General features: G+C 38.9%; 2 protein-coding genes across 2 annotated transcripts in view; both read left to right on the plus strand.

The window, feature by feature from the left end:
- The window catches only part of LOC139136967 (uncharacterized), a 412,563-nt gene that overhangs the window by 180,362 nt on the left and 206,632 nt on the right, over nt 1–25,569 (plus strand). The window lies entirely within an intron of this gene.
- Nucleotides 17,432–17,932, plus strand: LOC139136363 (putative uncharacterized protein FLJ46204). Its single transcript, XM_070704088.1, has one exon. It carries the CDS (start codon nt 17,432–17,434, stop codon nt 17,930–17,932), a length of 501 nt encoding a protein of 166 aa, XP_070560189.1.

The following is a 25,569-nucleotide window of genomic DNA, read 5'->3' on the forward strand; positions in this document are numbered from 1 at the left end:
TTTGTACTTGAAACGGCGCTAAACTTATCGTCGCTTGACTGTGCCGAAATGCCACTTGTACATTTTCTTTACGGTTGTTGAAAGCCATGTCTGTACAGATGAAGAATTTCAAACAATGAAGGTTAATATCAGTCTCTCCAGTAACTAGACCTGTTTCATGATATCAAACGGTCTCCTACCGTTTATTAAAATTTCAAAACATAGTAAGTGAATTTACAGAATTTAACTTCCGTTTTGTAAGTTTGAGCGAACACAATAGAAATTAAAAGATGCAAGCAGCGTCGGTATGATCACAGTTGGACGATTGAGTGCATTAGTTGTAGCATCACTACTTTCTACATAGACCCCTGTTTTTCATTGAGATCAATCAGTTGCTGAAAGCAAATGATTCCTCAGGGTGTCTTCCTTTAAATAGCAAATCTAAACAAAGAATAGATACCTGAATCTCAGAAGGTAGTAAAAGTCATCCTAAATTTTTGAATGAATTTTACTCACCGACAAAGAACACTATTGGAAGTAATTTGGTATATTTGGATCTTCATATTTTTCGAATTTTTCAAAAATATTTGGTTCCATATAGCTGAATGTTGCAATATTACAACTACTCATAAAAACAAATGTGTAATTTAAAAAGAAAAGCAGGTGAGCTTACATTTGCAGATTAAAACGACCTTACTTCACCATCTAATTATCCCAAATTAGTTCCAATCATGAACTATGTAGAGGTTGGTTTAAGATAAACTTGAATTTTGGAGAGGGACCTCTTTATCAAATTTTCCAAAAATGTAATACTTCCCCAGGTGGTTATGTGTTTATATTAAACCTCAAAACAGAATGCGCCTCTCTCGCACCCTCGATTTATTGCTGTTACTGTTGAGACTATTTGTAGGAACTTATTTTGAAGATTGTGGAGTTCACATAAATTGGATCGTTTGTTTGTTATTATCGAAGAGAGAAGTTTCCCACACTGAGTCAACAAATGGATAGAGACAATTTCGAATTTTAAATATCAGGTAAATTTAGGTCATCTTTTTGCCTCTAGTACCAAGATGGTTTAAATTTCTATGAAACTTGTTTGATATTTTAGTTTCGAGGCGCCTATTGAACTTATAATTTAGGCTTAAACTCAGGGCAAATAAGTTTGTGAAGATGCTTCTTGGTCGAGAAAATTTATTTAAATTTACATTAAAAAATCCCAGACCGACAGATGCATATACATGTGGAAATTTCTAAAGTGTTTGCATGGAAACAGACACTGACAGAAACACGGGCACAGACACACAGCCAGAGACACACAGGTATACACACAAGCACAGACGCACAGGTACAGACACACAGCTACATACACAAGTTTATACGCACAGCTGCAGACATTCACTTACACATAGATACATACGGATACGTACAGACATGCAGGTATAGACACATAAGCACAGACGAACAGGTACAAACACAGGCACAAACATAGGCACAGACACAGGTCTCAGACAATCAAAGGAACATAGATTCCGTTTATTGAGTTTGAATCTTTTTTGAAACGACACTAGCGCATGCAGATGAATCAAAGTCGAAGGCGAGAGAGTAAATCTGACTAGAATTTACCAGAATTTGCAGAAAAGCGACCATAACCCCTAACCCCTGAAAATGGTGCGCACTAACACGTTTATACAAAAACAGGACGAGTGGGCGTAGAAGGTTCTACCTTACGTGTATAGAAAGACCTTGCATGAGGGCGCTTAATTGAGTAGCACAGACAAGCTGCAAGTACGTGTGGGAGTTCATATCGTAACATTTCTACGGTGAAGTGAAACACACGTCTCAGAGTAAGAGATAAATCAAATACTAAATGATCAACTAGATCACAAAGTGGAGGCAAAAGTATTCTTACTATGTTGGTTTCCAGGGTTAGCATGATATTCTAAGTTATTCTCTCTTAAGTTTCAAAGGCTCCAAGAATATTTGCAAATGTGTGTGATAGAAACAGGTATTAACGCATATACATATAGCTATGACACCACTCGGGGGAAAACTGCAAAGCTGTTACAAAACAACATCGACAAAATTGAATAGTACGAAAAAGACCCCAAAAGGCAGCATGTAAAGAGCTGAGGTCATTGGCATAAGAAAGTCTTAAGCCAGAAGAAGAGGCATAAAGGTTACTACGGCCATCCTTGAAGCGCCATAGATAGCAAAAGGAGTTGATAACATCAATCAGCAGATAATATCAATGATAAAGCTAAAAGCAATGTTTGTACGCGAAGTGATCGCTGTCAAAATACCGCGTACGTGCATTTGTACGTGTTACCGTCATTGGATCTGTTGACTATAGGCGGGCGATCTTCGCAAACAACAAACACTACACAAACAAATGGCCGAGGTTTTTTTTTTCGAAGATAAACAAAGCATTGACTTAGGGGGCACGTGAACCAGTTCATGCGTTGCAATGATTTGTAGAACCAAAGGCCAGCAGGTTTGTTTACGGTCATATTCTCCCGACTGAAAGTGAGTGGTTTTTCAAAAAGACAAACAAAAAAGCAACAAACAGTGCATGCGTTTTTCAGTCAGACTAAATGGTATATGATGCAGATCGTGAAACATGGACATCGAAATAATGTAGCGACAGCCAGGTTCTCGGACACTGAACACATGAAAGTGTACATATTACGGTCAAACTATCTGTCAGCGAGAAAAGATCACAGATCGCAGATTGACAAATTACAGTTGACTGCAGTAGTACTTAGCTACTTTATGCACGTATTACTTTCCTTCTTTACTTTATTATCACTTGAACACTTAAAAAACCCGATAAGTTACGGTCGAGTAGCCATTCATGATTTACTCTGTGCACGCGGTCAGAAGGCACTGGGAAATGACAACACTTGTCGGCAGATCAACTGTCACGAAGCCGAACATTTCGACGAAAAATGGTAGTTTTTCCTTGAATTTGAGAGAGAGAGAGAGAGAGAGAGAGAGAGAGAGAGAGAGAGAGGGGGGGACAAACAGAGAAAGGTAGGCAGAGATAGAGACAGAGTGAGAGAGACAGAGACAAACCAAGAGATAGAGGGAAATGCAATGTGAGACAAACACAGACAGACGTAAAGACAGAAAGAGCGAATGAGAGGAAAATATTCTGCCGTTGTAAACTTAGTATAAATGAAACATACATCATTCATTTGATTAAATCACTCTGCCAAATAGGGATAGATTTAAAGGCATTTTTGATAAAGATTAGCCCTCATTATCTACATCTGACAGTATTTTGTTGAGTGAGACAAATATTTCGTCCACCTATTACAAGAAATGAGTCACAGGTATAAGAAGTTTATTTACCCTTACCAAGGTACGTAAACCTTCTTTTGAAGAACCTACTTCATTTTGCTATGATTGTGAGAATAACATTTTGCTTATCAGTTTACGTAGCAACGTCTCCTACGCGGGTTTCTTTGATCGGCGTCTGCTACCATCAGCGGTTGACATAAATCAGTCTGTGTCGTCTGCCAGTTTTTGGCGCGAATCCAGAAATCACAACAACAACAAAAAACATCGAAAATTAGAGACGTTTGCCTCTGAGTACCGTCTGAATTTCTTCTCCACCGGTCCTTGCTAGTTTTTAGCTCCCATAGCCATATGTATATATGGCAATGGAAGCTATTCTTATAGGCTAGGAAAATGTCTGTATGTATGTATGTCTGTATGTCTGTATGTCTGTGTGTCTGTATGTCTGTATGTCTGTATGTCTGTATGTCTGTATGTCTGTCCGTCAACATCAAAAACTCCAAAACCGCTGTACATTTCATCTTGATATTTGGTGTGTACATGGATGATGGGCTGTAGATGAGATTTTGTTCAAATGAAGTTGTCATTGCCAAAAATATGCAAATTAAGTGAAAAAATGTAAAAACAGTCAAAATTGAAAAAACTCAATAACCACTGAGCAGATTACATGAAAAATTAGCATGTAAGTACTTTGGGCTGACATGAAATGATTGTGCGCATCTTGGGTCAGTATCTTGGACTTGCTATTTTTCATGAATTTTTTTGTAATTTTCTCCCATTTTTGGTCAAAAAATCTCCTGCTCTGAAACCACCAGTCCGATTGATTTGAAACTTGGTATGGAAGTGCATAGGAGTGACCTTTCCCAAATTTGGGCAAATCGTGGTGAAATTTGCATATTTTTAGTTTACACGTCCATAGACTCCCATGTATAAGGCAGATCTCCATAGACTCCCATGTATAAGGCCACAAAAAATAAAAATTTAGTTTCTCATCGTATTCATATTGCAAAAAGGATGCAGTGACACAATTTTTAGTCCCCACGGATGAAGTCCAGTGAGCTTATAGATTGGGTCATGTCCGTCTGTTCGTCCATCCGTGAGTCCATCCGTTCACGCAGATATCTCGGATATTTTGACAAAATGTCATGTGACCTTGATGACCTTTGATCTCAAATATACATATTTGTCCATAACTCAGTAACCACAAGGGCTACCACCCTTCATATATGGTATGATAGGACAGCTTATGACGCCACATATTGTACCTCATTCATTATGCACATATCTAATTTTGAGCGAGCCAATAGAGCTAGAGGTCTGATTTTGGTATATAGGGATAACTTAGCAAAACAATTTTTTTGACAAAATGTCACGTGACCTCGGTGACCTTTGACATCAAATATTCATATTTGTCCATAACTCAGTACCCACAAGTGCTACAGCCTTCATATATGGTATGATGGGACAGCTTATGACGCCACATATTGTACCTCATTACTTATGCGCATATCTAATTTTGAGCGAGCCAATAGAGCTAGAGGTCTGATTTTTGGTATATAGGGATAACTTAGCAAAACAATTTTTTTGACAAAATGTCACGTGACCTCGGTGACCTTTGACATCAATATTCATATTTGTCCATAACTCAGTACCCACAAGTGCTACAGCCTTCATGTATGGTATGATGGGACAGCTTATGACGCCACATATTGTACCTCATTACTTATGCGCATATCTAATTTTGAGCGAGCCAATAGAGCTAGAGGTCTGATTTTTGGTATATAGGGATAACTTAGCAAAACAATTTTTTGACAAAATGTCACGTGACCTCGGTGACCTTTGACATCAAATATTCATATTTGTCCATAACTCAGTACCCACAAGTGCTACAGCCTTCATGTATGGTATGATGGGACAGCTTATGACGCCACATATTGTACCTCATTACTTATGCGCATATCTAATTTTGAGCGAGCCAATAGAGCTAGAGGTCTGATTTTTGGTATATAGGGATAACTTAGCAATACAATTTTTTTGACAAAATGTCACGTGACCTCGGTGACCTTTGACCTCAAATATACATATTTGTCCATAACTCAGTAACCACAAGTGCTACAGCCTTCATGTATGGTATGATGGGACAGCTTATGACGCCACATATTGTACCTCATTAATTATGCACATATCTAATTTTGAGCGAGCCAATAGAGCTAGAGGTCTGATTTTTGGTATATAGGGATAACTTAGCAAAACAATTTTTTTGACAAAATGTCCCGTGACCTCGGTGACCTTTGACCTCAAATATACATATTTTTCCTTAACTCGGTAACCACAAGTGCTACACCCTTCATGTTTGGTATGATTGGACACCTTATGACGCCACATACTGTACCTCAATAATTATGCGCATATCTCATTCTGAGCGAGCCAATAGAGCTGGATGTCTGATTTTTGGTATATAGGGATAACTATAGGAGAGAAATTTTTTGACTAAATGTGATGTGACCTCGATGACCTTTTACCTAAAATATATGTTTATGTCAATAAATAAGTAACCACAAGTGCTATGTCCTTTGTATTTAGTAGGATGGGAGACCTTATGACAACACACGCTTTACCTCATTAATTATGTACACATCTAATTCTGGGCAAGCGCTAGAGCTAGAGATCTGATTTTTTGGCATATAGCAGTGTTCTCCCCAGGATCAAGCAAAAGCGTAGCGGCTAATTTGCATAATCATTTGCATATCATTAATTTATATTTGCATATGGATATAAGCTTGCACATGCACCAATGCATTCATGTACACTCACAACAAAATGCAATGGTAACACACAAGTATGCAATTTGAACATCATGGAAACTATTTATTACACTTAAATAAATCATCACAGTATAGTACAGTTGCAATTAAAATAGAAGATTCAAACAGTAACAGCAAGTTCAGATTGAAAGCAAGTAATGGTTCGTCTGATTGGAGTTTCATTAATACATATATTGCTAATAAAATTGTCGAAAATTCCCAACAAAGAGGAAAATTCACAAGTTTAAGCTTCACAAAAATTCAAATGTAATTGAGTTTTATATCATTTTTGAACGACAAACACCGAGAATAATGTTTCATCACGGGGATCAGTTTCAACCAGGCCCCCCCCCCCCCCCCCCCGCGTAATTACCACTGCCACTGAACATCGTCGTTTGATTCTTGATTTCAAAAATACCACCAAGATGATCACAAGACATGAACTAAGTACGACTAGAATCGCTCGAAAATCAGGTGTAAAATCTTTCAGAGAACGTGTCAGAGTGGAACCACACGCGACGCCAGTCAACACGTCGGCCAACATGGCCGCCGCCATATTGGAATTTATGCAATGTGAACTCGATCGCGATCGTGATCTTACTCGGACAAAAAATAAGATCATCGTTGTAAAATCATAATCAACCTCACTAGTCAACTGCTTCTTTTGTTTCTTTCGCGGTCCATTTCGTTGATCAAAGCATGGAAATGTGATCAAAGGCCCCGCTAGTGCTACACCGCCTTACTCTGTGAATACTTGTCCTCGATGTATACCGACTAAAGGTATTTTTTGGTCGTAATAGTCGATGTAGAATGAAAACTTGTGAACAACCCAGCCGATTCTTCTATTGTTTTAACGTTCCTCTCAACACTTACGGACAACTTATCGGACGCATACCATACTTCACACCTTCCACTCTTTAACCAGGTTGAAAGTTGCAGTAAGCGCTAATGTGTAGACAATGCATGCAACAGCTGGTAGCTACGCAGAGCGCTAGCGTGTGAACTAAAGGATGGCGGGAATATTTTAAAGCGTAGCGGGGAGAATCAAAGCGTAGCGGGGACAGGCGAAAGCGTAGCGGGACCGCTACGCTAAAATTGCCTGGGAAGAACACTGATATAGGGATTAATTAGCAATATAATTTTTTTTTCAAAATGTCATGTGACCTCGATGACCTTTGACCTTGATTATACATATATATGCATATCTCAGTAACCACAAGTTCTATACCCTCCAATTTTGATAGGATATTAGACCTTAAGATGTCACATCTTGTACCTCATTTATAATGCACATATGTATTTCTTGGCTGGCCAATACTGCTAGAGGTCTGATCTTTTTTCCCGATTTAGAACCATAACTTAGACATGCCTCATGTGTTTCAAATTGGGAACAACGACATAGACCTATGTGCCCATAGATCTCAACATATACACTCCAGTGATACTTCTTATGACCACATTTTCCTGCCCCATCAAGACAAATACTCCTATTACAAGTGGGGTTTATGTCATTGTAAATGACTTGTTGATTTAATGGTTGTATCACAGTATTCGATATATCTAATTCTGTATTTTTTCCATTTTATATTCTGAATAATTACATTAAACATATTTCACGGTCTCCAGTACATTTCATTTAAGTATTTTCACTTCATGCACTTTATCCCTTTCACACATGTTCAAATATCTGACCAGAGAACAAACACTAAATAGTCCAGGATGGGAGCTACAGTGTCATTGACGCTATTTTTTTTTATCGGGGGCGTCTATCGCGACGATACTGGAACGCGGGCAGCAGTCACTTGACCGGGAGCGAGATAATGGTCGTTTTATCAGCTGAATGAAAGCTCGCCTCAATTATTCCCACGCGACAGATGACAACCTTTGAGCTGATAAGTACTATACCAAACAAAGAGGACCTTTATGCACACCATTGAAAAGCTCATCTCCCCTGGAGTACCAATGACCAGGTACTGAAATATTCACTCATGGTGCAGCGTGTGGCAACTTTCCCCGGTAAATTTCAAACATGAATCCGAATTCGTCTCCATGATGAGTACGCCTCTTTGCTTTCCTCTGAAAGTAGAGTCAGCAAAGAATATAAACCGAATCTTATATGGCGGGAAAGAAGTCGTATTTTGAAGTAACAGAGAAAAGGAGCGAAAAAGAATTACAAGGGCGCGAAAGAGACCTATGACAGCGGGTGCGGTAAAGAAAGATACTGGCAGACAGACAATTCCGTTTAAAAGATTGACAAAAATAAAACAATAACAAGAATATATTGACATTTTCTTATTTAGGCTAAAAGTTGATAGTTTTACCCCGATAGGGTATGTGTCTCCAGGAGACAGATGTTTCGTTGAACCGCTTATGTTGGAAAGATTTGTACGGACAGCTGTCTTCCCTAGGTGCTGTCTTTTTCTGAAGTCGACTCTAATAGTCTACGTGGGTATAGCCGACATGCATAATATTTGTACGAAAACTTGTTTTGACTGACAAGGAAAGACCTATAAGATGAAATCTGTCAATTTTCATATAGTGTAAAGTAGATCATAAATGTATTTTTACAGCCAAGATTCTGCAACCCGCGTGAAAATTTGAGAGTCTATTTTGTTCAGAGAGCCAACAGCAGGCAGCCATGTTTGTGACTGACGCAATTGCTCCGTAAATATCAGTATCTCCGAGTTTGGTGTCGAGCGCAAAAGTTAAAGCCTGAAAGTCGGCCGCGTACTCCCACGACGAAAACTGTGCTACAGGTAGTTCTCAAAACACCATTTTGTTTGCACTACAAAAGGTTTAAAAGCGTATCAAGTGAAATTGACTTTAAAAAACGAGAAAACTTTGCATCATTTCGGAAGGCATAGCATAATATATACTTCCAATATATCGTCGTCTTCTGTTAGAGAAATGGACTACACTAGCACCCAATTTATCCTTTTAGTTTGTTTGTTTCATTTATTTTGTGGGGTTAATAAGTCTGGCGTGGTTTGTCATGAACGTCAATACATAACCTTTCAATCTTGTGCATTTTCCGCAAACCTCTTTGCCGAGAATTGTTCCTTCTCCCACACAAAAAGCGACTCTCTCCGACAGGAGATAAAACACTGAAAAGTGTACCAAAATAGGATTTCTTTCCAACGTACCATGGTGTACCTCAGCGTTGTATTATGTGGATAAGTTACCCTATCATACCCTGCAGATGTCCAACTCTCACAAAATACATCCAAAGAAACAATTAAACGTCTTTCGATCTCCAACCCAAAGGATGCTTAACACGAGGAACATCTGCTTCTCACGGTTGAATTGGGAGTTCTGTGTGTACCCATACCGAACGCATGAACCTGACAATAATACCCAATAATGAGGCGAGATGTTAAAAATAATTTACAAGCCAATCGAAGACAATCAACAACAGAATAAACCGTGGGTTTATGATTTATGTATGTAATTATGAGGGCTTTGTTGTTTTCGGAGTCTATGCTTGATGTGGAATCGGCAACGTAGCGGGGACAGACAGATTTTAAGTTTGCTATAGCTAGAACAAGAATGCACCGAAATCAAAAAACACAGATAGCCTACTATCTAACGGAACGATGGTCTTTGTCTTGACTGCGACTCCCTAAAAAGTATGAATAAACACAAGAATGACCTAGATAGTCGCCAGCACCGCTTACAATCTAGGGCGGTTGAACTGCGTACAATGACCGACGTGATATCATGTCCTTTTTTGCTCGTTGTTTTCGACCGTGTTTACACCAATCATATCAGAACATGCTTAATTGGTCTCTGGAATGCAATGGTCACCGTTTACACAACGATTGGCTATCGGGCGTCTCGTGCCTTCCTCGATAGTAGTGTGAAAGCAATGGGAGAGAGAGAGAGAGAGAGAGAGGAGAGAGAGAGAGAGAGAGAGAGAGAGAGAGAAGAGAGGAGAGAGAGAGAGAGAGAGAGAGAGAGAGAGATCAGGCAGACAGACAATATTAACCGATACAAAATTAGGCTGCATTCGCAAACGCCTCTGGAGGGGGCGCGGGAGAATTGACGGGGTGACTTGAGAATATCAAAGGTATATTGGGGCACTTGAAAGGCTTTGGTGACTTAAGGTTCCAAGACAAGAAATTGACCTTTTAATTTAACAATTCTCTAGTGATTAATAAGCTCCGAACCCCCGTAAATTATGTATTTTCTGAAAGCCTAGATATAGGGAAACATTTTGGTAACCACAGTGTCACCATTGTTTACATAACTATCACATGACAGGCAATTTGCATAACCTTTCAAAATCGGTTTTCCCTATGTATTGTCTCAATGCATCAAAATATCCTACTCAAACTTGCTGGAATGTAAGCTGTCACAACGCTCTTCAAAAGTGTGTCTCAGATTTTTTATATCTTGCTTATTTTTTGGAGAACAATTTTAAAGAAATCAACTAGGGTTAACTTCACCGCTCTGGAAGTTTTTCTGGCATAAAAATTGTTTAAGAAGGTTTAAAACATTCTGAGACGCACTTTGAAAGATCCTTAGAACAGCTTGCACTCACACAAATTTTAGCCACACATCTCAAAGCACTGAAACAAAACACTGGAAAACCGATTTTTGAAAGGTTATGCAAATTACCTGTCACGTGATAGTTATGTAAACAATGATGACACTTTGGTATCAAAATGTTCCTCTATATCTAGGCTTTACGAAAATATATAATTTACAGGGTTGAGAGCTCATTAACCGCTAGAGAATTGTTAGCTCAAAAAGGTCAGTTTCTTGTCTTGGAACCTTAAAGGGGGATCGAAACAAAACTGTCTCTGATTAATATGGAACATGTGTTGGGTTATCAATTTTAGGCTATAACTTTTGGCTAATGTTTAGGTGGTTTTGTTTTGTGTATCCACGGCCGTTTTCTTATTCTACCCACTGAAGCGTGATGGAAAAGTCCAACACAGTCAGTATTGTTATTGTTTAAAATTGAATGCAAGCCTTCACTAGAGGTCATTTGTCACCAATGGCAATTGTTACGGTCCTTACACATGCATATACTGTAACAGTGTATTTGCCAAGCAGTACTCTCTCATTCCAGCATACTGTGGGAAGTAGGACAAGAAACTGCAGTCGATATACATAGATCAATACATACAACGTGATTGGCCAAACAGTACACCTAATGTCCCTTTTATTCAAATATGTTAATTGTGTTCAATTTTTTGGACAGATGAGGGAAGTCATCCTGTTTTCAAACCTTTCTTATGCGATCGCAAAAGGGACAATAGCTGTATATGTTTACCTTTTTTATAGTTTGGCTTGAACTTGTACAGATAACACAATTGTTGTTTATTAAAAACTTATTACAGCCTAAAAGTCAATAATTATCAACACTTACATATATGCATATATACTTACATATTACAGATATAGCATGTTTTATCTGGGAAAATATTTAGTAGTTTACCTGCTGACTATCATGAGAAGTGAAATAATTTTTGGTGAAAGTCCAATATCATATTTGTTGTCCACATTTTGAACTTTCAAACACCGTATTTGAAGTAAGTGCATTTGTATCAATTTTCAAACACTTATAAAACACAGATTTAGTTAGTTTAGTATTGTAAAATATTATTCATAATTTTCTCATTGACTTCAATGTATAGTAAATCAGCATTTTCGTGAAATTCTATAATCAAAGTTCATGTACACATACACCTATTCTAATCAAGTACATTTATGTCAATTATGCAAAGTCTATATATACACAAGTATAGCAAGTTTTATATTCGAAAGAAAATTATCACAGTTTTGTCATAGACAGCCATGTATAGTGGATGAACATTTTCGGTGAAATTCAAATTTGTACACATATGCACTTGTAACCGCCCTATTCTAATCAAGTATATTTATATCATTATCAAACGTCTATAAATGTTCAGATATTGCAAGTTTTATATTGGAAAACAATTGTTCATAGTTCTCTCTTAGACTATCATAGACCATCGCAAAAATGGTGACCCTCCTCAAAAGGCATGCATGAAATTTCATGACCCTTCAACAATTCTCGCTCGCGCAAAAAAATTGTGACCCGCCTCTAATTTCTGTCCCTTCCCTTTGAGGGGTTTAAGAATTATAGCAAGTCAGGAGGGGAATTCGAAAACATTGTGAGTTTGTTAGGGGCTATTAGAAACATCTGAGAACTTTCTTTGGATCCCCCCTCCAGAGATGTTTGTGAATGCATCCTTAGAAGATAGAAATGAAGACAGATAGGGTGAAGAATAAGTTCGAAAGCCATGACGACAGAACTCCATCTACATCGTTATAAGAAATGCTCGACGCAGTCCTTGGCTTATGAACGCATTGCTAACAAATTGATATATTTTCTTCGTAATTCGATGCTGTAAACTGAATCCTGGGCTGAAAATGCGAAACGTTAATTCAACTAGAGCTTGAAGTTATCTCATAAGTGGCCACATGAAAATGTCACATGACCAAGTAAATGACGCACATTGGTTTCAAGTAACGTACAAAAATTCGCCCTTATTATTAGAAATATTCCGATAGACAAAGTCGCGTACTTGTTCCTTAATGCCTAATCAACAACTCCGAGGCTGGAAGGTGTATGATGAATTGAAATGAATTTGTCTGACAAGAAAAGTTCAAACTCACTTAAAAATGAACTAGGTTGTCTCCCAACACTCGGTGTATTCTTATCAAAGACTCTTGGTGATTATTTCGTGTTTATGCGTTTATGTTTTTCTTTGTGAAGTTTTTCATTGCATTTTAATTAATTTCCATATCGTAATTTTGTGTTTTCAACGATTGTTATTTGTCGTAAAGGGGCAGTTCTCAATCCCTGGTTCTCGCGTGAGTGGTTGTTGACAATAGCTGTTTATGCGATTTTAGTCCATTGTTCCCCTTTGTAAAATTGTACACAGCAAGACAATTTCCTCAGAGATTAATCTGTCTCTTTAACCCAGACGCTAAAAAAGTCGGTTGTTTTGCCACAAATGAAGCCATATGCTACATTATGCTCATTTCATTATTTTCATGCACTAAATATCCAACAACAGTTCACATATATTTTTTTCACAGTTACTGATTCACTTTGACCGACTTAAAAATCTTAATACTCGACGACGTTCCAGTATTTGCAATTTTGACACATTCATCAAACACATTATTGCATATGTAAGCTGGGCGCGCCAAACGGGGTTATCGAACCATAAAAAGTGCAAAAAGGCAGTTGTGGCATTACAGTGTCTCTCTGCATACTCAGATACATGAATTCACTTAGAATTTTACAGGACGTCGGTTTACCTTACTTTCCTTGCTTCTGTTAATTCAGCACTGTGTGCGTAAAAATGAAAGATTGCAGGTTTTCCACCTGATTATAAATCTGTAAAAATCTTAGACATTCTCCAGAAAAAACGACTTGTTTGACATGAGATAACTGAACGATATATGCTTAATTAATAATATAAAATACAATTAGGTTTACCTAACGAGCACGTCAGCTGTTTGTTAGAACCATTAATGTCGGTTTTCTTGCCTGAAATGGTAATATATGAAGGCCCGACCTACACAATATCTCAGTGTGTTATCTCAAAAAGTCGCAGAGGTCCCCTGCAACTATTCAAACATTTTTTTTTGATAACCCTCCTGAGTGATTTGAATCTCATCTAAGTTGGCATAATCCTGTCTAGACGAGGTTAATCGATCCAGACAGCCGTTATAAATCCATCATTTCTTTTTGTAAGGTGCGAAACCAGCCCTGACTAGTGATCTGGTACGTCGATACACAGAAATAAAAAGAGCACAAGAAAGTATATTGTATAGTAGTGTTCTTTATATAGTTCTTTAACAGATTGAAGTTGTTGTTTCTGAAAACACTATTTAAAAAAACCTCACTAAATCGTACTACCCATCGAAATTGTATTCGTATTAATGATATTATGATATTAATACATCCACCGCCTCCACTCCCTCCACTCCCTCCACTATATAAAGTTAAGACCATCCTGAACTGAAATAAAACGGACAAAAGCTTTCAAAAGGATTACCTTATTTCTCGTGAAGTACATGGAGATGTGTTTTACTCCAAAACATTAACACTGATTGATTTGAAATACAAATGTGAGAGTGGTTAGATGCTGCTCTGTTAAAGAGTGAATGGAAGGCATATTGCATATTCATTAATCTTACAAAGTCTGGAATTCAGTGGATCATGAAAATTTCCTTGTGCTTTGATATAAAAATGCCAAGATCACACTAATGGCAAAGCAGTTTTCACGACATCAGTGTAAAAGAGCCACCTGGACGATTCCAACTGAGCTCATCATCCAGGCCAGTGTCCACTTGTCGTTTATCTCTGCCTCTTGTGTTGTCTAGCGGCCTTTTAACGGAGGTTAATGGACTACGTGTGCGAATTGGCACGTCTCCTCTGGCTTAAACTTCGACACTGGATTTGCTTGTGTGGGTTCGAAGATCAGTGAATCCAAATGTGCATTTGACAAGGCCAATAGCCGATGCTGAACTTTAATGAGGGCAATGCCTCGGCACTATCAACGATGTGTAACTTTTTTAGCAAAATGAATGGCGTAAAAGTGGTGAAGAATCCGATTGAATGCATTAATATGGCGGTATCCTTGCTAAACAATAGGAAACAGTTAAAGGACTTCTAAAACATTTCATCTTAAGATTTGATATCTCCTTTTCCTATGATATTGATACTCGGGCAGAAAAATATAACATTTTGGCGTCAATTTTATCCATACTCAATGAGCAATGTAGTGCCTATGGAAGTCCGTCACACTTAAAAAAGGGTAAAAATGAGGTTTTATATACAGACGATAGGTAAATAAGAATAGGATAACACCGGGGCATTGTAGTAAAATAATTGCATTCTTTCATCATACACCATAGCAGAATCATGCAAACAAAGCGTGCCAGTTCGAAGTTCTGGGCGGGGGCGAGTTTTATCAGAATGAGGTTGGGCCATTTAATCCACCTGTCTGGTCTGTATGTCCACTGGATGCGATTTGTATCTCTCGAATCGAACAAGTATTCCGATTAAAACGTGAGACTTGTTCAGTCAGTGATAAGGCAGTGTTATCGATGAGATACTGAAACGATACTGCCTCATGTGTTAGGCGGTGTCTTATCAAATCCCCCTAGTCTGTAAACATGTTTATCACCCTCAATAGACGACATAAAACTAGCAACAATTTAATTAGGTCATTATCTGATTCCCAGTTTTACACATTCTTGAGCCATTAACGAATAAAACTAAAAAGGGGGAAAACGAGAAAACTAAACATGGCAAAATGCTTCGATTTACCGGAGTTTTCCATTATTGCGCAGTAGTTCGGGTATCGATAGGTGTGATTGTATGAGCGGATTGTCTTCACTATTGTCTTCAAAACACATGTGTTCGTCGTTTTGTCCACATTTACGTCGATTAAGTGATGACGTGAAGTACTTGTACGCTTACGATCTTGTCAACGGTAGACTCACCTGATGATAAACAGTAAAAAAGTTTGGGAACTGTTATGAAGGGAAATGAAAGTCATCTTCATAGCTGCAAGTCGTTCAAGATATCGAAAAAGATATTCTTCAGAAGTGGAAAACAAAATAGCAACAGGAAGACAGAGGGACTGACCGATGTATTGATGTATCTTGATTACTGACTTGGCAGCCAGCCAGTCACACCATAGTGACATTGAAAGATAGACAGACAGACAGACAGACAACAAGAAAGAAAAAAACAATAGATGGATGAAACGAATTGAAGTATGGACATAGAAATACGTAGATAGGAAGGATAGCAGACACACACACACACACAGGCAGACACAGACACAAGCAAATAAAGGGATGGGAAGTTAGGTAGGTAAGTAGGTTGGTATGTATGTATATATGTATGTAGGTAGGTAGGTAAAGGTAGAGATGTTCGAGTGCTTCAAGAATTCTACAGTGTGTGGCGGGGTTGCGGTCAGAAATTTGTACCAGATTAGTTCGGTTATGGAACCATTCTTTTTAGGGAAGGGACTTAGCTAGGCAATTTTGACTGTACATACCTACCTACCTACCCACCCACCAACCTACCTACATACCTACATGTACATACCTACCTACCTACCTGCTTACATACATACATACATACATACATACATACATACATACATACATACATACATACATACATACATACATACATACATACAGTGTCAAACATCTAATCGTCGACAGGCATGTAGAGGAAGAGAAATAGATGAATGCAATGGATAGTCAGTCATCAGATAGATGATTGGTTGTTGGTTTTATGTCGAACCAGCTGTTTAGTCAGTTTATTGAAAATCAATCCTTTTTGCAACAAATGTGCCAATGATTCCAACTTTTGGCTGAAAAAGTCAGGCCATGGACTAACGTAGACTGCCAGCGATTATGCTGTCAAAGAGTCTTGATGGTGAGATCATTGCCAGATGAAAGATAAATTTGCTTGCCCTGATACCGGGATATATTAAACGATGGTGCTTGCAGTTATTGAGATACAACCCTTACGCCATGTTTGATAGTATGAATCTACCTTTTGGAGGTTGCACACACTTGCACATACATTTGTACTCCGCGACATGCTTGCCTGTCCTAGTGTTCTCATGTCCTCACTAACCGATAAAATGGAACTTCTCAAGCGTTTCTTCCATTACCCCGTAAAACACAGGTGCAAACTCAGTTCATTCCCGGTTAGTGAACGGAGCTCGCATGCATGTCATGAAATCATATGCAAGGTATACTACGCTCTGGGGCCACTTTTGACACTTTTTATTGGTTCATAATATACAACACCACGCCTATTTTCTTTCAGGTGTTTACACAGAGGATTCGTTCTCTCAAACAAAATCTAAAACCGTTTACCGGATCCCAGTTTCAAATTGTCCCCTTTCATGCATCACATATTCTGTAATACTTTACTGCCACTTGGCTCGTTGGGCTGGCTACTCACGCATGCGCTCTCAAATCGAGGTCGATGACCATCAGGGACCGCCCTGACCCAATTCTCTGTCACAAGTGGACTAGTCTGTCAGTTTTAGCTACATAAGAAACTGGTATTGCTTCAGTGACAGCAATGATGATGAGAAAATCTGATGTATCTTGTCATGATTTTAAGTCACGCTCAACATTGCATCGTATCAGGTGAAAAAAAGGCACAAAGATAGCAGGTCAATAACTGACAGTGACCTTCACATTTTGTATTAAAATGGCGTCAAGTCAAATCTAATCATATCGCTTCACAGCACTGTACATCACACTTCATGTCATCACGTCACATTACGTCACATTACATCACAACACATACGCCACATCACGCCATGTCACATAGCATCAGTCTGAGACTATATCACATCACACCACACCACATCACGTCACATCACATTGCATCACATCACATCACATCACATCACATCACATCAAGTCACTTCACGTCACATCACATCACTTCACTTCACGTCACGTCACATCACGTCATATCACGTCATTTCACATGGCATCATGTCACATCACATTACATTGCATACATCACACCACACCACATCACACCACACCACACCATATCACATCACATCACGTCACATCATGTCACGTCACATCACATCACATCATATCACATCACATCACATCACACCACACCACACCACACCATATCACATCACATCACATCACGTCACGTCACGTCACGTCACGCACGTCATATCACGTCATATCAGATCACATCACGTCACGTCACATCACATCACATCACATCACACATCACATCACATCACATCACACATCACATCATATCACATCACATCACATGTCAAATAGAATAATATCTGATCGAGTTACATCATATCTTATAGTATCGATCGTAGATATCATATCATATCATATCATTGACAACGTCATATTATGTTATCACAAAATGCACTGTAAAGTTGCATGTAGAAAACGACCAGAGCAAAGAAACGTTGACCAACAAAAATTAGCTTTACATTCTTCAGATTGAATCCTTTCATCACCACGGATTGTCCCACACAAATTGTTATCAATGGTGCTTGTGGACTTGTTCACAAGGAATTGGCATGAACAGGTTAAAACTCCATCACTTGTCCTTTTTAAGGACTTTCCAGCACTTTTCTATCTGTACAATGTAGTTTCTTGTTGTTCTTCCCAAATCATTTTAAAGCCCTACTCGTCTTCAACTTTTTAACACAGCCTGTGTGTCTTATATGTCGAAAAACCGAGTTTGGCTACGGACTCGTATTGGTTATCAACGACAAAACGGCTGTTCTAAGTGAAGAGAGTAGACATATTATCAAACATAAGTTCGAGGTGTAACAATTCATCATAGGACACCCAGCAGATCATGCTGATATTCGGAACTCTCAAATTTTGGCGTAGTATGCGCCTTGAATTGAAAGACTGAAACTTTTACTCAAACTTTCCTCAATGAAACCTTCGACCATTCTCTTACCAAATCAAGAATAGTAATCGGAGATCACCATGCATAGTTTATTACTAAATCAAATTACCTAACATTTACCGATATTTGAAATTCAATATGGTTGCCATCACTGTGTTAACTCTATTGGAAAAAAAATACAGTGTTCGATTTTCGAAACAGAGTGCAATATTTTCTTACTCCGAGAGCTTTGAAATGAGTCCGAACAAGTGGAAGACCAGAAAGATATCGCGAAAATTTGAGAGTTCGAATATCTGTCCTCGAGGTGCATTGTACCTCAATAAAGGCATTTCGTAATTGTTATTAGCTCTCATGGTCCATCACATAATAACTTTTCAACACAGTGTGTTAAAAAAAGTCGACCTACTTTTCTTGCAAGCGCTTTCACGCTATTTGTGATACAAAAGATCGTTTCTTATGTTCTCCTGTACGATAATAGACCACAGCTCCAGGCCATTTTACTGGGGAAACTACGTCCTCCTTTCCCCCACAATGCACCGGTAAAACAAGAACTCTTCGAACTCGTGTCCAAAACGAGGACAAACACACCTAGCAAGCGAAAGTGCGCAGGCTCTGTGTGTAGCCATTCTTTTATCTGTAATCAGAAGTAGAAAGTGAATTCACAAGAACAGGCTGTGATTTCTCTGATATGATTATATCACCGAATGCGATCAGAAATCGTGACGGACCGTGTGTTAGTGCTTCAAGCACATCTCTCACATGGCCCTCCAAAATGTTCTTATACGTGCTAGCCCAGTGCTATCAGACAAAAAGAATAATTTGTCAACGACAATTGGAACTCCCCCGTCCCGTTTTCCATGTCATCAACCTTGCCCTGCAATAAAGTATAAGCAACGTCATATTCTCCGGACTTAAGGGTGCTGTTGTTGCTGAGTTTGTATGATGAAAAATGGCGTTGTTCTATACGTCATATTCGTGATAACTAGTCATAAAGCGCATGCCATATCTGTGTGTATTGATTTGCCAAGAGAGAGAGAGAGAGAGAGAGAGAGAGAGAGAGAGAGAGAGAGAGAGAGAGAGAGAGAGCGCTAAGCAGGGAGGTTAACTGTGAAGGACAATGCGACAGACAGACGCTGCCATGCAGATAGATAGGCGGCGGTAAATGAAGTCAAAAGACAGCCAGTCAGGATGCAACCCGTATTGATAAATGCATGCAATAATTGGACACTCTTTGCTATGACAGACCGATCATGACGTTACAATCTGCAATAACCATTAAAAGTATTTGACCAGTTTTAAAAGAATGACGATGGTAACGATGATGACATGACAACGAGAATCGTGTCGGCGGCATCTCTGAAGTTGCAAGATTGAGATGCCGTGCGAGATGGCGGACAAACGTGAAAGTCGTGCAGCATGTAAAATACATCTGTACAGGGGTTAGAGGTCACGGACGACGCGCCTATTTGACGGGGGTCAACGCCTGACTGCCCTGGGAATCTTTTGAATAGAGCTGTCATACCAACGGTGGTAGGTATAATCTCTGTAGACTATCATACACTTTGATGAAAGTGACTCTATTTGTCATACGCCTTTTATTATTTTTTTGGTTTCTGCCCAGGGACCATTGCCCTCAAAATGCACACTGGCCTCGCCTCGTGATGAATATTCCTCGGGGCGTCTATCGGGCAACGGATCAACAAAAATAAAAACAAAACGGAGTATCGACGTTAATGTTCTCCAGAGGTACGCCGATTGTTGCTTTGTGTGTTTTTATGTGTGATTTTTACTCCTACATTTAGCCTAATCCACATCTTAAATATACAAATCGTCCGTTGAGCATTGTACGAATGTCAATTTGCAATGCTGTATCGTTGATAGTAAGATTTCCTATCACCAAGTCGATGATAAATAGAATGATATACTTCGAATGGCGTTTCGAAAGTATGTCCATAGCGCAAATGACTTTTTCACCTTTGATCCGGCCAAGTACAACTTATAGCGTCACATGTCAGAGAGAGAAAACGGCACGCACAGACATAAATCTTATCTCTGTTTCCGAACACAGACTCCCATATGTTTGCAAAAGCTAGCTGGATTGTGCGGCATTTTTCATGATTTGTAAGCCGGGTAATTTTGATTTCAGTGTAACTAGACTTACGAAAACGTACAAAACATATATATCGTCGACTTGACTTCAAGTAGAAGCCGCTAGTGGGACCAGTGAGTAAAAAATAACTTTTGTAAACAGAAAATGGGCCATTCACAATTTACGACCTTATTAAACAGTTGTTCTGTTGTTTGCAGTTGTACTGTTTACCGCATTCACACTAATATTGAAAGAAAGGGAATGAAGCTCGTATTAGAATATGACGTCAGTACGTTTTTGAATAGATTGAATAAATTTTATTTAGGATAGTGTGACGTCGAGGCTGGTCGGTTGACTTGGAGTAGATGCTTTTTAGTAAACAGTTGACTGTGCAAATGCATACGTTTCCTTATTCTGGGAAAAGGGTTTTACACACACGAATGTGGAAACGCGAAGGTAAAAATAAACATTTTGCATTGATTTTATGAATAAAAATTCTGATGACAGTTAACATCGAAGAGTGCGGAATATTTATTATCCGTGCTATGCAAAATCCGAAAAATAAGAGCGGGGAAATAAAATTTATATTCCGACCATCCCCCCAAAAAGCTAATGGTTCGTCCCCCATAACAGCAAATGTACAGCAAATTTCAGCATTCTCTCCACGTTGTGCAACTGCAGTGGTCTATCGGCATTTTCTGATAATTGCAGTTGTTTTCCTTGTTTTCTCTGTATACAATTTTACTTGAGATACTAAGCAGTTCGTACTTCGGCAAATTCTAGCCAGCAGACACATGAATAACTCTTACATGAAACAAAAAGCCAAAAGTAGTAGAGAAAGATGACACGATTTTGTTTGTCCAAAAACTATCGTCTGCACGTGCAAAAATGGCGCGTAATGTCACACTGACTGTGGAGTGCCAACTTGTCGGACCCTGGTTGAATCAATAGCCTCATACTTGTAAACAACAATAATCGTTGACAATAAACTCATTGAATGATTTACTCCTGACGGCTGGTTCTCACTGTCACCGCGAAATTAGGTTATGTGGGTAGTAAACATGTTGTGCACTGTCACGCGGCTACGCAGTCATATGCCATGGCTGCAGTGGCACTGTTTCGTATCAGCACACGTGGCTAGAATGGGGTTCGAACTTCTTGCCGCGATTTGTGCACATATCTGAACCCATCAAAGTAAATAAAAACAGTTAAAGTGCTACCTTGAAAGATCCCGGACACTTTCAACCCAAATTTTTCCCGAACAATTTGCCGAAAAATGACAAGCAGACGATATAACGATCGACCAATTAATCTACGCGTAATATGGTACTAAACAGCGCACAGTACCGAGGTGGCTCAACTTTAATCATGCTTAGGAAACCGTAAATGAATTTCCATTCCCACTTTGCCTTCACTAAAATGTTGACACGTTTAATGTTTGTCGGCTGTCGACAGCCATTGTTAAGCTACTTCTGGTCTTATGGTTGAAATACCTATACAAATATTATGTTATGTTTGCTGCTGTTTTTCCGGTTTTTGTCCTTGATCCAGAAATGAGATTATCATTTATTTTCGACTTTTTCTATTATCCGGCGAACACGTGTGACTTGTTTCACTGTGAAAAATCGTGCTTGTTCGTTAACCACCATGACCCTTGATCTGCTAGACGTCCAAAACACTTCTCTCTCAGCGAAAGTTGTGCGAATCTAAGCGTGAGCCCCGTTTAACCTCCGACCTCTCTGTCTATTGACGATGGGGGAAAAGACCTTTAATGAGGTTAGATCAGAGAGAACGTCGGTGGCATACTTTCACCAAGGCTTTTCACATGTTAAGGTGGTAAGCGCCCCAAAATTAAAATACTTTAACTTTTCCTCAATCCTGTCGCGAGGGTTTTTTAAACCATTCTCTTTCGACATGTTGAATAAAATCAGGGGTCATTGTGTAAAATTTGGCACAAGAGACTGAGTTAAATTATCCAATAGTTTCCGACAGATGAATGCACAACGTCCCTGTGTTAACTGGAGGGGGGCGAATAATAGATTTTTGATTTTCAAAAAATTAGACGTTGAAAACTTTATTCCCAGAGCATAAACAGTGTTGTAAGTTCAATGAGAGTCTGATTACTTTTCGCGACGAACATTTGCCGTTAACGGCGGCATTGAAGCTGGCACATAGGGCGCGATGTTATAGGCCAACCGTGTGTCGAATAATATTTCGATCCATCAGAAAGTGTGACATACCGGAGGTACACTGAACCCAATATTCATTACGAAAGCGAGGTTTTCTTAAGGGGGGGGGGGGGGGGGGGGGGGGGGGGCTCCGATAGATAATAAAATGCGACCCGGAACGATGATAATGCTGATTTGCAGAATTCTTTCATGTGGGTCAAGTTTTCTGCAGTCTTGCCGAAGGAGTATACCTTGCCATCTCGCAGATCTAAAAATAGACAATTCCACCAATAAAAAAATCAAGGAACAAGTACAAGCCATAAGATTTTTCAGCTGTTGGCTAATCTATATGCTTTGGCGGCGTACTATAAAAAATACAAGCCCTAACGTTCATGCTTTTTATACAGCGTATTCTGTCACTAAATTGATCATTTTCATGCCAGAAACTTTAATACGGCGCCATACAAGTTGCACATGACCCCTCCCTTTTCAATTGAATTTAATGTTTTCACACATTGCCTTCGAATAATACTCTTTTTCGGCCAGTTAAAAAGAAAAAGTACAACATCGATCATTCTGACAAAGCATGAGATTGAAGATTATTCGGATAAAAGGGTGTTGTAAGGACGCTAGAGTGAGTTAGTAGGTGAATGAATCGGTTAGTAAGTGAATGAGTTGACGAATTGGTTGGTAATAATAATAATAATATTGGGTTTTTATATAGCGCACATATCCACAAGTACATGTGCTCAAGGCGCCTACAATTATTATTACCCTGGTCACTGGACCTAATATGATACCACTCAACTCCCTGGGGGGCAAGCAACAGCTCACATGTGCAGCCAATAAGCGCAGCAGAGCTAAACGCACACATAACATTTTCTGTCCTACCAGGTACCCATCACTCCTGGGTAGGGAGAAGCAATGAGGAATAAAGTGCCTTGCTAAAGGACACAACACCATAGCCACGAACTCGCCATCCTTGATCGTGAGTCCACTGCTCTAGCCACTGGCCCATGATGCCTCATGATGACCTGGTACGTGATTGATTGGGTGTGAAAATGTGCGTGTGTGAGTGAGTAAATAAGTGAGTGAGTTAGTAGGTAAGTATGTAAATAAGCAGGTAAGTAAGTAGGTAAATGCGGAGGTAATTGATTGGGTGATTATATTACCGAATGTAACGTCAAGTAGCGACTGGGTAAGTGAACAAACAGGTTAAGTGATTATCAGAGTGAACGAGGCAATTAATAAGCAAATGAAAGTGCAGTAAAATCCTTCTTCACACAAAATCATCTGATCTATTTCAAACTGTGAGCTGTATGAAGCACCCACACGATATATTCAGAAGGGAGAATGCGCCTCGAAAGTGAAAGACTTAAACTTTTGCTCAAACTTCCATCAAGGCATATTTCAACCATTCTCTTTCAAAATCAAGAACAAAAATAGGGGGTCACCGTGCAAATTTTGGTACCAGGGAAACAAATTACCCAAGATTTACCGATATTTGAAATTCACAATATGAATATGAATATATGAATATGAATATATGAATTCCTGTGTTAAATCTAAGGAGAAAATAAAATTTTCGATTTTGAAAAAACTAAGGCGGCAACAAGTTGTCTTACACGAATAACTTTAAAATTAACCGCCACAAATACTAGATCAGAAAAAGAATTGTAATATTTAGTTTGAGAGTCCGAATATCCTTAAATGTACTTTTCTCGAACCCTTCATTTTTCATCATATGGTGCAAAGCCACGTTTCCAAAAGCATGATGTTATGAAAAGTCCATCTAGTGGGTGTGTACAGGGAGTGTTAATGAATGTAATACATGTGATTGCTTATGTTCTCAATGACAGATTGCTTCCGGTTGTTTGCGTTCGTCCTCACGAGTCCAAGGTTTCATCCTTGCCAATAACAAAACTTCAACGCCCGAAGAGGTTACCCGATAATCCTCTTTGCGGTTCGCATACCGACATAGCACTCACAGTTGCTCAGTAACCGCAAGAAAGTTACGCTGCAAAATGTGTAAACCTACAGTACGACTTTCCCGCCATTTTTGCCCTGTTTATGAACTTTTATGAACTTTCATGCTATTTTGTATAAGATATCCAATTATATCCGATTGTGCTACCATGGGGAACTCGCTGTCTGTAATAGACGTTGAAAAGTTATTTTTTCAGGGTGAGTAACGTTAGAGGCATTCGGGTAGAGGGATTTCGTGAAGTGATCATAGAAGTACTTAAGGTTCCAAGACGAGAAATTGACGATTTTAAACCAACAATTCTCTAGCGTTTAAGAAGCTCAGAACCCCCGTAAATTGTATATTTTCGGAAAGCCTAGATATAGGGGAACAGTTTGGTTATCATAGTGTCACCATTGTTTCCATAACTATCACGTGACAGGTAATTTGCATAACCTTTCAAAAATCGGTTTTCCCTATGTTTTGTTTCAATGCTTTGAGATATGTGGCTGAAGTTTGTGTGAGTGCAAGCTGTCCGAAGGGTCTTCAAAAGAGTGTCTCAGAATCTTTTTAAACCTTCTACAACAGTTTTTATGCGAAAAACTTCCAGAGCAGTGAATTTAAGCATAGTTGATTTCTTTAAAATTGTGCTCCAAAAAAACTAAGCAAGATATAAAAAATCTGAGACACGCTTTGGAAGAGCGTTGTGACAGCTTGCATTCCAGCAAGTTTGAGTCAGATATTTTGAAGAATTGAGACAAAACATGGGGAAAACCGTTTTTTGAAAGGTTATGCAAATTACCGGGTCACGTGATAGTTATATA

The sequence above is a fragment of the Ptychodera flava genome, chromosome 7 (genome assembly GCF_041260155.1).
Source record: "Ptychodera flava strain L36383 chromosome 7, AS_Pfla_20210202, whole genome shotgun sequence".
NCBI classification, from domain to species: Eukaryota; Metazoa; Hemichordata; class Enteropneusta; family Ptychoderidae; genus Ptychodera; species Ptychodera flava.